Raw genomic sequence first — 15134 nt, forward strand, 5'->3', positions numbered from 1 at the left:
ACTATATAATATATTCTTTTTTTGGTAGTGTAACATTTTTTTTGGTAGTGTAGTATATAATATATTATAAATTAATTAGAAACTAAAATAAAATATTTAATAGATATTTTACATTTTCATATTGTAACAATCAATACTTATATTTTTCGATGATATCAACAATATAACAAATATACCATAAACTTCTTATCTTTTATGACATCAACAAATATTGTAACAATCAATACTTATATTTTACGATGATATCAACAATATAACAAATATACCATAAACTTCTTATCTTTTATGACATCAACAAAATAACAATTTTATATTCAAGTTTGTTCATCCTTTAAAAAAAAATAAGTTTGTTCAAGGGTATAAGTGGAATGAAAAAACACCCTAAATCCAGCCCAAATAAAATACCCAAACCTATCCTTTATAAATAGGAGAACAAGGTGAGGTGAATGGGTTACATTCATCCATTCGATACCACAAGTAACGCACGCAAGAAAAAAACTCAATTCTCCGATCGAAGATAAGAAGAGCTTGGAAACATGGTACCAATTGAGGTGAAACTGGTGAAGTCACGGTGTGGAGACGTCGGCACTACGCTCAAACCTCCAGTTCACGATCCCGATCCCTCATGGCGGTTTGAATATGATGATAGTAAGGATTTTGCTTTTCTGTTTTTTCTGTTATTTATATCCGATACAAGTTTTTCACTATTTTGCATTCATGTCGATGAATCTAATGATATGTATTGTCTACAGGTTTTGGGGATGAGTTTGAGTTTGATGACAGTTTTCTATTTCCTTGTCCAAGACATTGTTGTCAAACTGTTTATCATCCAGTTATTCCTATTGATTATATACCTCCGATTGCGGGTATGTTTGGCAATGAGCTTGAGTTTGATGACAGTTTTCCTCGTACAAGAAGTGATCCTAATACTGTTTATCCATGGCATCTTATGCGTATTGATTATATACCTCCGATTGCGGGTATGTTTGTACCTCCATGGCTGAAGGCTTTTGTGGAAGAGATGACCGACGATGACAAGAACAAGAATTCTTTTCTGGTGGTCGTAGGCAACCTCCCGTACGAGACAAGGAACCCTGATTTGCTTCAACTTTTCCAGCCTTTTGGTCATGTCATCAGTGCCGATGTTGCTATTGCTCAACACACTGGCCTTGGTGGCCGTTTTGGCTTTGCCGATGGCCTTAGTGGCCGTTTTGGCTTTGTTAAGTTTGCCACCAAGGAAGCTGCTCAGAGTGCTATTGAAACACTCAATGGGATTGAATACCACAATTTCGTCCTTAGAGTTGAATGGCACACCCCAACAACAACAACAACCTAACTATTGCTTTATGTATCTTTTTGCTTGCATAGTTGTTTATCCAAAAGTTTCAATCTTCAGTCAGTTTATTCATAAGATATTCCTCTATGTTTTGAAGATTCCTATTTCCTACCATAAATGGAAAGTTCAAACATGTTTCTAGTGAAGTATAGTACTCTTTTATTAGGAGTGGAGTGTGTTTATAAGCATTATTATTTATTGATGATTGATTGTAAACTCAAAACTCTTATGATAAGTCTCTGAAATCATTATTTCAGCATGAATAATATTCTTTTTAAATTTTGAATTAAGTTTAAGGTTCATACCTATTTTGTTTTTGAATAGAAACTTAAGGAATATTCTTCTACATATTTATTTTATTTTATTAGTCTGTAGAAAAAATCTTTATCTCATGATAATCTAAAAAACTCAATATCAAAATTTACTCTAAAACAAATATAAGAATAATTTCTTGATAACATTCACCTAATTTTTTTTTTTTGGTACACATTCACCTAATTTCTATCCAAAAATAAAACAATGATCACCTAATGAAAACGCCAAAATAAATATTTAAAGAGTTATTGTATATGCCCTCTCAAAAAAAGTTATCGTATGTTCATAAGATTTTAACTAAAAAAAAATATTTCAACTCAAACTCAACGATCCATCCAATTTGATTAAAATCTCTTGTTCGCAAATTTTTTTTTTTGTTTTTTTATATAGGTTAGTCATCATTATTTATTCGTTGATGTCGGTTACTATTTAGGAAGTATCTAAGGATAGATATAAGATAGTCAAATTGTAGGGGTTTATTCAATATAAGAGTTTTCCCTTAAAAAAATTAATAATCAATAAGAATTTTAGGGGTGTTTATTTCAAAAGTTTACTAGATTTATTCTAGGAATAACTTTCCTAAGAAGGATGAGACTTTTATTTAAGGTATTTTATAAAAAAAGATGTTTAACATGAATAAATGGGGTGTTTTGGTTCGAATTTTGACTCTTGCATGTTAAAAACAAATTAACAAATGGAAATTCTTGTGCAAATTAGGGAGTAAAGAAAATAAAAACTACAATGAACAGAACAAGAAATATGTTGATGAAAACAAATAGTAAGAGAATTCTAGATTACATTGCATTCGAAGAATTGTGGACAATTTATCCAACAATCAATTAAATGTAGCCTGGCGTCAAAACAATAAATCCGTGTAATCTACTATTTCTAGCTTTATAAAAAAAAAGAAGAAAGAACCAACATGATTTATTTTTGAGCAAATTGCACTCACCTCCCCTGAGGTTTTAATAAAAGACACTCACATCCCCTCTAGTTTTGAAAAAACATTCACCTCCCTTTTTTTAACACCGTTAACCTGACTGACGTTTCCTTGCTACTCTCAAACATCCAAATTTAAACCCTAATTTGTATTTTCTTCCAAAAGTCAAGAATATGAAACGATGCTATCAAAATTCATTTCACTCTGACGTATCATCACCAGCTTTCCACCAAAACACACCTTGCCTCTCGCCCTTGTCTCTTGCTTCTTGTTTCTACTTTAACTCATAAACAACAATTAGGGTTTTATCTTTTCTCATTAACATACAAAACCAGCCATCATAGACATCATCTCGCACGGTATTTTTCCATCTTTTGTCATCTGGTTTGTTCAATATTTCATTCTTATCAACTTTTAATCACTTTTGGCCCAAAATTCTCACATATTTTGTTGTTTGGTTATGTTTAAGGTGGGTTAGTAGATGGAGAATAACAGGCATGATGAACCAGAACCAGGATGTGTGCATTTGCTTCTACATTATGCAGGGGATGCAACTTTGCCACTACGAAATGTTGATCCTGACCGTTACTCGTATCTTGATTTGATCGACGATATTTCTAGATTGTTGGATGTTCCCACTGGATGCAACGATGACAGAGGTTTGCCTTTCTCCATTTCTTTCTGCCATCCAGGTAGCCATATAAGAATCCCAATTAATACGGATTCTCATATTCTTGATATGTTCAAATTAAACAGTAACTGCATTTACATTCATTTGTATGTTATGTTGAGGAATTTTAATGATAATCAAGTTGATAGAGCTGAACCTGAAATAGTAACTAGTGAGTCTGATGATGAATGGCAAATGACCGCCGAACCTCAACAAAATGAAGGAGGCGAAACTGATTCTGTCTCTAGCTATATAGATGAAGAAGAAATGAAAAATGAGAATAGTGATGACGGGCTAAGTGATTATGAAGAAAAATATGATGTTATTGCTTATGAAAACTCTGATGAAGATAAAGTGCCTATTTATGTTGATAGAGGTATGAAAGGGAAATTATTTGACCATGAATCTGATGGAAAAGTGAAATTAGAACAAGGTTTATTGTTTGGCGATGTGGATGAGTTTAGAGCTGCCCTTAGAGATTTTGTTATACAAGAGGGATTTGAGATCAAAAGAATTAAAAATGAAAAGGCTCGAGTAACTGCTAAATGTGCTTCAGATGGTTGTTCTTGGCGGATTCATGCCTCTCCTACACCTGATGGGAAAACATACAAGATTAAGACATATAACCATGTGCATTCTTGTATAAGATTACCAAAGAACTCAAATGCCACATCTACTTGGATTGCAACAAAGCTAGAGAGTAAACTGAAAGCTGAGCCAAATATGAGCTATGCGAGCATGAGTCAAGAGTTGTTGGATAGGTATGGCATAGAACCAACTAATGTAACTAAGCTTTATCGTGCAAGAAACAAGGTCAAACAAGATAATAAAGGTATTCATGCACTTTCTTATAATGACCTGCCAGCTTGGGCTTTTTCTGCTTTCGAAACAAACCCAGGATCTATCATAAAGCTAGAGTTGGAACCCAGACTCAACAAAAATCCAGAGTTTAAGAGGTTTTTTGTCTGCCTAAATGCAATGAAAAATGGATTTGTTAGGGGTTGTAGGCCTTGGTTTGGGATTGATGGATGTCACCTAAAAGGACCATATGGTGGAGTATTACTCTCAGCTGTAGCTATTGATGGAAACAAAGGCATGTTTCCAATTGCATTTGCGGTAGTTGAAATTGAGTGCAAGGACTCGTGGATGTTTTTTTTATCCTTGTTACGCGATTCATTGAGTTCTGTTTCTGAATGGAAAGATAGACAAGTGACAATCATGTCAGATATGCAAAAGGTTGGTGAAAATTAATTTGTTAATTTCAATTTAATTTATAGTTTTATATCATACTTGGTTGCCTACTTATAAATACTTGTGTAACAGGGGTTGCATAATGCAGTTTCAGAAATATTTCCTTATGGCAAACATAGGTAACTAACTATTTTACTTTATATGTTTTCTTGAACATATTTTTTGTCCATTCTATTAATTGTTTGTTTATGTCTCTTATCTATAGGTTTTGTTGTAATCATTTGCTAAGCAATTTCAAATTAAAATTTAGAACGTTGCTTCTAAGTACACATTTTTGGAATGTTGCAATGGCATACAATGAGTTTATGTTTGATAAATCCATGGAAAAACTTAGAAAGGTGAGCAACGAGGCTGCAAATTGGTTGTTAGATAGTGAAAGACCCAAAAGTATGTGGGCTAGACATACTATAGACCCTGAGTGCAAATCTGATCACGTAACAAATAATGTATCGGAGTCCTTTAACAACTGGTTGGGAAATGATAGAAAGAAGACAATTTTGTCGATGGTTGAGTCTATTACTTGTAGGTTGATGGCTAGATTTCAAAAGAGATATGAAGAAGGGTGTGGGTTTGAAAATGTTATCACACCTAAAGTCAGAAAAGTATTAGACACTTCAATGCAAGATGGAAGAATGTGTAAAGTCACATATGCTGGTGATGATGAGTTTAGAGTAAAAGATGGGTTTACCACCTTTGTGGTGAACTTGAGGGCTAGAGTATGTGATTGTGGTTATTGGAGGCTAACTGGTTTACCATGCAAGCATGCATGTTCATGCATTGCATATAAGAGAGCTAATGTGGAGATGTTCTGTGATGATTCTTATTCTACCACAACTTACAGTTTGTGTTACTCAGAGATTATACATCCCATGCCTGAATTAGATTCCAACAATAGAGGCTCTTATGGGAAAATTGATCCTCCGGCAATGAAGAGGCTTCCTGGAAGGCCGAAAACTAATAGGAAGAGAGGTATTACTGAAGGTCCAACAGCTTCACATGATGCAAGAAGATCAAGCACGGTTAGATGCGGGAACTGCCGTGAATTTGGGCATAATAAGTTGGGATGTCAAAGAGATAAAACTAAAAAACAGGTATTATTTCTATTTGTAATTAACCTTAATTATTGATTAGCTTTATATTGGACTAATATTGACATCTATGTTGTATTTATAGAAAAAGTTGCAGGTCAGACGTGGTACTACCAGCCAAGTTACTAATGAAATACAAGAAACTCCAAGTCAAGTGCAACTGAGTAGCCAAGTTACTCAATGAAAGGAGATAAACATTTGCTTTCTGCAACAATAAGAAGGAACCTAATTTTTAGAACTGTCTATTTGAAGAATATTAGTATTTTGGATATTGTGATTGTTTTTTCACATTAATTGTTGGGAGAACCAATGGTAAATTTGACATTGTTGCTGGTTTTGGATTTGGGAATCAATTGTCATCATATAGATTTTGGATATGTTTGAATTTTATCAATGGTTTTAGTTCCAAATATGGACTACAATTTTTTTGTTGTGCAGATAGAACACTGTCTTTGCTATGATATAACTGTTATATTATTGCTTCTTCAATTTTATGAGTGCAAACCAAATCTGTTTCAAACTTTAGACCAAATTTGCTTCCATAACTGTAACCATGTGCAAAACAAATTGAAAAGGCATGCTATATAACAGGCAGAATCTTATTTTGGCTTGTTCAGTTTTAATTGAAATTTAAGGACCCTTGCAAGAAATAGTAAGGAGAAATACTCGAGAAAATATATTTTTCTTGGTCAAAAGAAAAGGTTTACACAAATGATGACACTTGAAAGTTGAAACCATAAGAATCTTATGTCATGAGTCACGATAACAAACCAAATGGAAATTTCTTTCAAATAGCCAATTATTTAGTCAAGGTAACACACAAAATTATTCCATGAATATCTATCAATTTGCCAATTTTTCAGCCAATAACAAGTAATGCCAAGAGTAACAAGCAAAATGGATAACAGACAAAATGGATGTTCCTATTAGTTGCCAATATTTTAGTGAGGACAACAAACAATTATCAATCGTATGTATCCTAATTCAAGCTCCTTTTATACATTGTAGAAACAACTACCATGTCTTCATAATATCTTATTATTTCCCCCACAATTACCAATTTAAAGTTCCATGGATTAAAAAAAAGCTTCAGTTCCATTGCTTGATGATACTCGATAAAAAACAAATAAATTTCACTCAGACAAATCAACAAACACCTTATGCTCCAAATTCATATGCACAGAGTTGAATTTCATAGTGTGAAAAAAAAAAACTTGAATAATAAAATGCAGAAAATAAAAACGAGGAAGAAAGTTGAAGAGATGAAGAAATAATGAAAATTGGAGAAAACATGTAAACGCCGAAGAGGATTGTAGCGATGAAGAAATAGATGAAGAAATAGTGAAAATTGGAGGAAACTTATAAACACAACGTCTTTTGAACCACTGTGCTTGTGCAGGACCGTGAATGAAGATGAAGGTAGAGATTTATGGTGTGCACCGTTAAAAGTAACACTGTTAGTGTCCAAGGGGGAAAGTGCCACAATCATGATATAATTAAGGGAGGTTAATGTTTTTTCTAAACTAGAGGGGAGGTGAATGTCTTTTAATAAAACCTCAGGGGAGGTGAGTGCAATTTGCTCTTTATTTTTTTATTCACTCCTCCATTCCTTTGAAATAGGAGGCAATGTCGTAAAAGTAGAAGAAATACAATGAGCATATTGAATTAAGTTTTTGGAAACGGTGAAGGCAATGGCGACTCCTCAACTTAACTCTGTTACAACTGAAACATTTTCAACATCGGAGATAAACGGATGTTTCAAAAGCAGATCTATCGTCCATCTTCTCAAAGGATCCTTAACGAAACACTTTTCAAGAAAATCTATCCCTTCTCGTAATAATTCATCTGGAATTTTTGGTAATTCTTCTCCAACCCCAATTCGAATCGTCAACATCAACATATCCGACACATTCCATGCGGATTCTCCAGTAACCATTTCCACAATAGCGCAACCAAGAGCCCATATATCCGTCGGCGATTCATACACACTATCATTCACCGCTTCTGGTGACATAATTACCGGAGTTCCTCTTGATCGCCACTTTTCACCTTGTTCAACCCTTGTCTCTTTCGCAAGACTGAAATCTGAAATTTTAATGTTTCCATTCTCGAATACGAGAATGTTGGGCAACCAACTTCAAATCGCAATGAACAAACCCTTTTTTGTGAATATACTTGAGTCCTTCAACAACCGACCTCGTATAACGACTAATGAGGTTCTCCGAGAGCTCACCACTGTCGTTCTCGAGTTGATCGGAGAGAGTTCCACCACTGACATATTCTAGAAAAATATTATAATACTCTTCACGGTTTTCAACAATTTTATCTTAGCCAAAACACTTGATAATATGTGGTATTTTTTTGATCAAGAAAAGGAACCTGCTCCCAATCTCATGTGCCGTAAAAGAATGTGAGACCCGATCTTTCAATGTCAGAAAAACTATGTTATATTAGGTGTGATATTTTTTAAAAATAGTTTTTGTAATTAATACAAAATTTTAAAATAAAATTGATAGTGATATATATGTCACACATGGAAATAGTAATACACAGTAATATGAAACTACCGGCCTATCGACAGTTTATTTCCTATCCCTAGATCAATGAGTTGAAATTCAACCGTTTTCATTCATTCAAAAGATATGGTTGCTTTGAGGTCAAGGCAATATCATGGTGTTTCTAAATTTGATGTCTGTTCACTTTAGTGTCCCCACGTTCAACAAAAGTAAAAGAAGTCCCGGAAACCATATTTCCCCTTTCGCTTTAGTTAATAATTGAAAACCTGGTTGATCTGAAAATCTAATAGAAAATTAAAATGTTTAATGAATTTAGATATTTTTCTAAATATATAAACTTGTGTTTTGAAACAAAGAAAGTGAGGAAATTATACCGTGTACACATGCAATTAATCTTTCACCCCTACGAACTTCAAAAAATGACAATTTTTACCCTTTTTTTATTCGACTCCACCCCACAAAATAATTTTCAAAGCCAAAATTGTGAATAGGAAAACTCATTGATAGATTGTCGGAGTTGCAGATTCTATGAATGACCAAGCTTCAGTCTCCTCCTCACCAATCCTCAATGTCATTCGGGGGCTAATTTACTGTTTTTGCTTCTTCCTCCACACAAAATCATGTATTATGGAGAATCAATTTTCATAACTATTATACAAAATTATTGCAGATCTTTCGATCAATACGAACATGAAGGCATAAAGTCTTTGTTTTATTCTTTGGCATCTCAATCACAAAGTAATGGCAAATACATCCTTCCTTTCATTTTTCAGTTTCTTTATTTTTTCTTTTCGGAAGATCTCGAATCCAGAAATTATTTCCCTTCATAATCTAATTGTTATTTTTCTCTATAATCCATGATTGTTTTTCACTTTTCATACTTTGGGTTATGGTTATAATTCAAACTCCATGGCTTTGAGAGAGATTGTTTGATTTAGTCACCGAGGAGTGCAAGGATCAAATGTCTACCTTTCCAGTTCATAATTTTGATATTCAATTCAGAACAAAAATTTGTGGGGGTCAAATCAAATTACAAAAGGGATAAAATAGACTTTTTGTGTGGTTTGTAGGGGTAAATGGCTAATTGTAGGGGTACAAGATATAACATCCAGAAAAGTGATTGTCATCTTAACTAAGTTGGCAATGCAACAACACAAAAACAAACAACCAAAAATATTTTAATAATTGTTGAAATTGTGACTAAAAATTGATGAAATTTTGAAAAATGGCTATAGTGGGTGTAATTGTTGGGATTGTGAGGTGATTGGTAGTGTTTTTCCATTGGCTCGATACTACTTTCGAGATCGTGAAGTATTTCATGCATTTGATGAAAACTCAAGTGTCTATTTTAAAAGGTTGAGGTCAATATAATCCCCCCCCCCCCCCCCCCCCCCCCCCCCCCAATTGGTAGTGTTTTTTCATTGTCCCGATCCCCCCCCCCCCCCCCCCCCCCCCCCCCCCCCCCAAATTGAAAATCTTTCCTCCGCCTCTGTTGAACCAAACAGACCCTTAAGTGATACAAATATTTTTTGGAAACTTAAGTCCTACAAATTCTAATTAAAGTAATGATGGAAACAAAAATAATATATCATTAAATTTTTTTTTGAAGGAATATATCATTAAAGTTAAAGATGACTCTCCAAGTCATTCATATAAATCACCAAAAACACCACTAAGCAACTACACACACATGAATCACCAAGAACTTCACAACCAACTACATACATAAGTTTTGAATCCATTATTCTTATTTTTCATGTATTAAATATGTATTTTAGAGTCATGCATGTGATGTGATAATGAATATTATATATAAATAAAAAAAAACAATATGAATTTTAACTCTTATTATATTATATTATATTATACCTTACTATAACTGTTTCTTTTTTTCATAAATTATCGCATAAAATTTTATAACATTTCATTCTTTTGGATAAATTATAATACTTGCAATTACTACTTTGAACACAAAGATTTCATATTACTTCCCCTCTCCTACAACTTTTGTAAGGTTTTATAACTATTTTTTTTTTGAGTTACCATTTTGATCATTTCACACTTATTTTGAAGAATATATAAATAAAATAGAGTATTTTTTTGGATTAGTCGATCCAAGGACCGACTAATCTGAGGGGAAGGGGTCCCCGCTCTAAGCCAGAGCAAAGCTCTGTATGGAACCGAAATTGGCAGCAGAGGGAATCGAACCTGAGACCTTGAGAGGAGCACACTCCAAGATTCCAAGCCAACCACTAGGCCAACGCCAAATGGGTTTGAGTAATTTTTTTTATTACTAAGTACTCTTATCAAAAGTATTGTTATATTCAACATTACAATAAAAAGTAGAAAATATTGAATTAAAAGTGATGCAAGTAATATTAAGTAGAGGCTCCATATTTTGCACTCACATGACCGTCTTTTCGCTAATTTTATTGCCCTAACGCGTATAAGTTATGAACGGTATTTCATATGAAATTTTGATTTTGATTAAAATTATAAGTACAAATATTTGTGACTTTCAAATTGTAACAAACTCAAAAAATAATGTTTATCTTTTTCAATAACTATAGTAATTTAACAATTATAATATAAATCCTTATTTTTTTTAATAACACAAACAATATAAGAAAATTTTGTTTAAGGGTGTAATTTGAATTATAAAAAAATTCAGCCCAAAATCTCTATCATCTTCATATATAATATTGTTCCTATTGTAGTGGAATATTTACTATTTTAATGGGATTTAACTTTTTTAATTAAAATTTAAATATAATTTTTATTTATAGAAAAAGTTGTTTACGAGTATAATTTTGATAATGAAAAAGTAAGTATAGATATACTAATCTATTTTGTTACACTTTTTAAAGGATAAATGAAAAAAAATGGACACACACACACACACATATATATATATATATATATATACTCGTACCATGTTTGTTACGCTTTTATTTTAATATTTGAATTTACTATTTGAGGGTAGTTTTGAAAAGAGAAAAAACCATCCAAAAAAAATCGAAAAAGGAAAAACTCAAACTCATACCTAAACCCAGTCAAAGCACGGAGAATACCCTTCAAATTGGGATAGGTGTGGGCAGGCAACCGCGAGCACGTGTTTTGTTGTAATGCCTAGTTTTAAGCATGGTTTAAGTGGGATATGGAATGAATAGTCATACCTAAAGGTGATTTGACTATTTGTAGTGTGATTTTGAGTTCATGTATGTTCATGGTCGTCACTATCTTCACTTAGGTGACTGTTGAGGTCATGTCGAAATAGACGTCACACGCTTGAGCAGTTAAATAGTATGTGAGGGATGATCCTAAATGATCAAGTACTTGTTTCTCGTTTTGGAGAGGATATGAGTTGTGAAGATTGCAGGATTCGACGGCGGTGAGAGACGGAATGGTAACTGAGTCTTTAGGTGTTTGGCTAAATAGACGGCTGTGAAGCTTCCAAGTAAAGGACCACGAACCCAATTCATGATCGTTACGGTTTGGTGTGTTATCTAGGTTTTTTTTTGTAGGAGGAAATTAAATGCTAATAGTATGAAGCAAGTTTCGAAGAGTTTCCTCTCTTGTTTATAAAAGAAATATTTGAAGATAATATAGGTTTCCTGCTCCTCTTGTGGAACAAATTTTTTTGAACTAACAAAATAAAAATTTTATCTTTATTCAAACATTAATTCCACCATGAGATATTGATGACAAACAATCATACATTATTTTTGGAGTCACTTTTAGTTGAGTTTTTAGTCAATTTTTAATAGTTTAATATTTAATTTAGAATCATTTTAAATAAAATATCATTTCTGATTTATTGTGTCAAATAGTGTTTTATTATTATTATTGGTCAATTAGTGCAACATGCTTTTAAGGCTTAAGAGAATGAGAAGAAATTAATGTGCCACTTGTCTAGCCTAATGAGAAAAAGGAGGTATGAATAGAAACATAACAACAAGAATATTTGGTGTATTGGGCTATCATAGAAAAAGAAGTTGGGTTGTGGACCCAAGATGATTAACAAGGGATTCATATGTGAAGGAAATATAAGTGCCAGGAAGCCATACAAGTATCAACAATGATATGTAGACCCTTAAAAAAAAACAATGATATGTAGACACCCTTAATGTGTACACCCTTTTGTACTATTCTGAAAAATTAAAGTTAACCAAATATATAGTCTGTGTGACCACCTTTTTTTAGTTGTGCGTCCACTATTTATTTGGTTAATTAAGTGGAAAAATAGTAGTCACGCACATTTTAGTTGCGTGACCACATTTTTCAGCTTCAAAATGCTGGAAAAATAGTGGTCACATAAACCATATATTTGAATAACTGAAATTTTGCAGAGTAATACAAATGGGTGTACACATTAACAGATGTCTACCAATCTATTTTTTTTTTGTGAGTATTAGTTTTGGAACGGTATTGACGTTTGAAAATTGCTCTTCTCCCAACAAAAAATGTTTCCTCCCAACCGAACTGCCCAAAATATCCCCGTGTGAGTTAACTTACGCAGGAGTATTTTGACAAAACATACCCAGGAAAAACCAATTCTCCCCCAAATTGAAAATCGATTCTGAAAAATAGTACCCTTCTAATATATCACAAATCGTGGATCGATTACAATAGATTGACTTCACTTGAATAATCTTGAAAGCTCTTTCTTCATCTAATTGTGTTAATTTTGGTGAGTGGTGTTGGAAACGTGACTCAAAATATCATAAGATTTTAGAAGAAATATGATATCCTTATCTCTTGACGATTTGTGATATGTTTTGAGAATTTTTCATCTAATTGTGTTAATTTTTGAATCAATTTGCAATTTGGGGGCGAATTGGTTTTTCCTGGGTATGTTTTGTCAAAATACTCATGCGCGAGTTAACTCAGGTGTATAACCCTGCGTGAGTTAAGTTACACTGGTTTAACACATGCTTGACTTAACTCACGCTTGGGGCATTTTTGAAAGTTTAGTTGGGAGTGAACAAAACTTGTTGGGAGAAGAGCATTTTTCTTGACATTTTGGGGAAACCAGGAGGCTGATATCACATACAGTTAAATTAAATTATCTGGATATCACTAATTAGTTGATTGTTTTACACATGTCAATGCACACATGTCACTAATTAGTTGATTGTTTTACACATGTCAATGCACACATATCTTTGACCTTTAATATCTTTAATTATAAAAATTCAATATTTTAAAAATATTCACTGAGGCAAATCTAACATTTGGTACCAATTGTCTTTATATAATAATATAAAAATATACTCAAAGTAAATCATGTGAATAATGCACACAGTCAAACTAGATTGTTTATTTTGGGATGGAGCTACACAAAGGACATTTTATTAATATTTTCAAATAGGCACATTAACTACACTGTCGATTTTTTTTAATATACATGAAATATGTTATAAGAGCTTATATTTTTCTTCATGATTAGTAGCATTAGATTTGATAAGATATTAAATCAAATCAAATAAGATACAATTATAACTTTTTCTTCCTTTTTTTTTAATAAGTAACTTTTTCTTCCTGATTAATACTTTTTAACGGGATTACATCTGTTTTTTTTTACACAAACTGAATTACATTTTTGTTCTTTTGAAATCATATCAAAACTTTTATAAAGTCTTCATCTATTTTTTACATATCATATCAAACTTTTAATACAATGTTTTTTTTAGCTTTGGATCTAGATGATTAAATTATGTACAAAAAATTTGATCATAAAGAAATGGAGATAAAAAAGCTACAAAGTAAGAATAACAAGAATCTCTTTGGAGTGTCACTTTTTGCAGTGAAACTATGGCAACAAATATATATTTTTTTTATCATTGAGCTCCTCTTTGTGTTTTTGACATAATTGTTCATGAATGTAAAACCATCAAACATTTAAATTGATGTAGAACAGCAGAAGCAATGAAAACTTGAATTGAGTAGTTGGAGCTTAATTAGCTCTCAACCATTGAATATACATTCACAACAATGCAACATTGATCCTCTAATTTCAAGTTTCTTAAAGATGAGACTTAAATTGAATAGTTGGACCTTAGGCTCTCAACCATTGAATATATATTCACAACAACACAAAATTGAATCTCTTATTTTAAGAGAATGAATAATAAGGCTATGTATACACATAATCAAATTTATATACACAAGAGGAAAGATGAAAATCACAACACTTATGTTAAACTGATTGCACTTAGCTTCAACGAAATTTAATATGCTCCATCAAAGCTAATAGAATTTGGCAAGTAATCACTTATTGTGAACTCTATATATTCACAAAGATTCATTGGCCAGCGACTGCTCCATCGATTTCCAAAACTTCAGCTCTACGGAAAGATTCAGAATGCATTGATCTCCGTTCTACATGCTTCTTCAGATCACTGCAAAATCAACATAATTCTAAAAGAATAAGTATGCATAGATTAGCCACAAAAAAAAAGACTGTTGTGAAATGAATAACTATATTTATGCATAGTTTAGTAAAAGAATAATTCAGAAAATAGAATATCGAAATCTCTAGGTAGTGTAGAATTGTAACTGTAATACATCTGCAGCGTGGTATTCTACATTCCGAGTCTTTGCAATTCCTGGAGTGAGCGGTTAGTATAAACCATATCTGTTTGCAATGCTGGCAGCCCCCATTTACTCGAATTTTGCACTTACTGGCATGATAGAACAACTTCTTCATTTGAGAACAGTTTGGATGAGAGCATGGCTTAACATTACTTGTGCGGCGGCGGCATTGAGATGCATGCTTCAAAACGTTCAGCAGTTTCACCATCTGTGTGTAAGTCAGTAAGTATGATCAACAATCTAGTCTAGGACAAATGTGTAATGAAAACAATAAATCGAGAAAATTAAATTTTTACCGTTCCCTCATTTGACTCCTGCCTGATTCTCAGATTGACATAACTTGTTTTGAACAATGCTGAGTTAACTGGTGTTCATTTTGAGTCATGACAGTAGGATTGTGTAGATGGTAGAGGATCATCATGGA

General features: G+C 32.7%; 2 protein-coding genes and 1 pseudogene across 2 annotated transcripts; 2 read left to right on the plus strand and 1 right to left on the minus strand.

The window, feature by feature from the left end:
• Positions 1–453: 453 nt before the first annotated feature.
• On the plus strand, positions 454–1626 carry LOC146919776 (uncharacterized). Its single transcript, XM_085710618.1, has 2 exons — positions 454–648; positions 753–1626. Exons 1-2 carry the CDS (start codon positions 537–539, stop codon positions 1334–1336), a joined length of 696 nt encoding a protein of 231 aa, XP_085566744.1. The 5' UTR covers positions 454–536; the 3' UTR covers positions 1337–1626.
• Positions 1627–2811: 1185 nt separating this feature from the next.
• LOC146919777 (uncharacterized) lies at positions 2812–5915 on the plus strand. Its single transcript, XM_085713186.1, has 5 exons — positions 2812–2950; positions 3061–4497; positions 4585–4631; positions 4718–5603; positions 5686–5915. The coding sequence occupies exons 2-5, from the start codon at positions 3073–3075 to the stop codon at positions 5782–5784; spliced, it is 2457 nt and encodes an 818-aa protein (XP_085569312.1). The 5' UTR covers positions 2812–2950; positions 3061–3072; the 3' UTR covers positions 5785–5915.
• A 1387-nt stretch (positions 5916–7302) lies between these two features.
• Positions 7303–11598, minus strand: LOC146919778 (mitogen-activated protein kinase kinase kinase 20 pseudogene; annotated as a pseudogene).
• Positions 11599–15134: the final 3536 nt, after the last annotated feature.

This window comes from Medicago sativa, chromosome 5 (genome assembly GCF_051527215.1).
Source record: "Medicago sativa cultivar Bolivia chromosome 5, Bolivia_mono, whole genome shotgun sequence".
In the NCBI taxonomy this organism is placed as follows: Eukaryota; Viridiplantae; Streptophyta; class Magnoliopsida; order Fabales; family Fabaceae; genus Medicago; species Medicago sativa.

Bases quoted from the DNA above. Each gene is read 5' to 3' on its own strand.
- LOC146919777 (XM_085713186.1), top strand. From the start codon at position 3,073: ATGGAGAATAACAGGCATGATGAACCAGAACCAGGATGTGTGCATTTG. The intron at 4,498-4,584 runs GTTGGTGAAAAT...CTTGTGTAACAG, and splicing joins TCATGTCAGATATGCAAAAG to GGGTTGCATAATGCAGTTTC. The intron at 4,632-4,717 runs GTAACTAACTAT...TCTTATCTATAG, and splicing joins TTTCCTTATGGCAAACATAG to GTTTTGTTGTAATCATTTGC.
- LOC146919776 (XM_085710618.1), top strand. From the start codon at position 537: ATGGTACCAATTGAGGTGAAACTGGTGAAGTCACGGTGTGGAGACGTC. The intron at 649-752 runs GTAAGGATTTTG...TATTGTCTACAG, and splicing joins GCGGTTTGAATATGATGATA to GTTTTGGGGATGAGTTTGAG.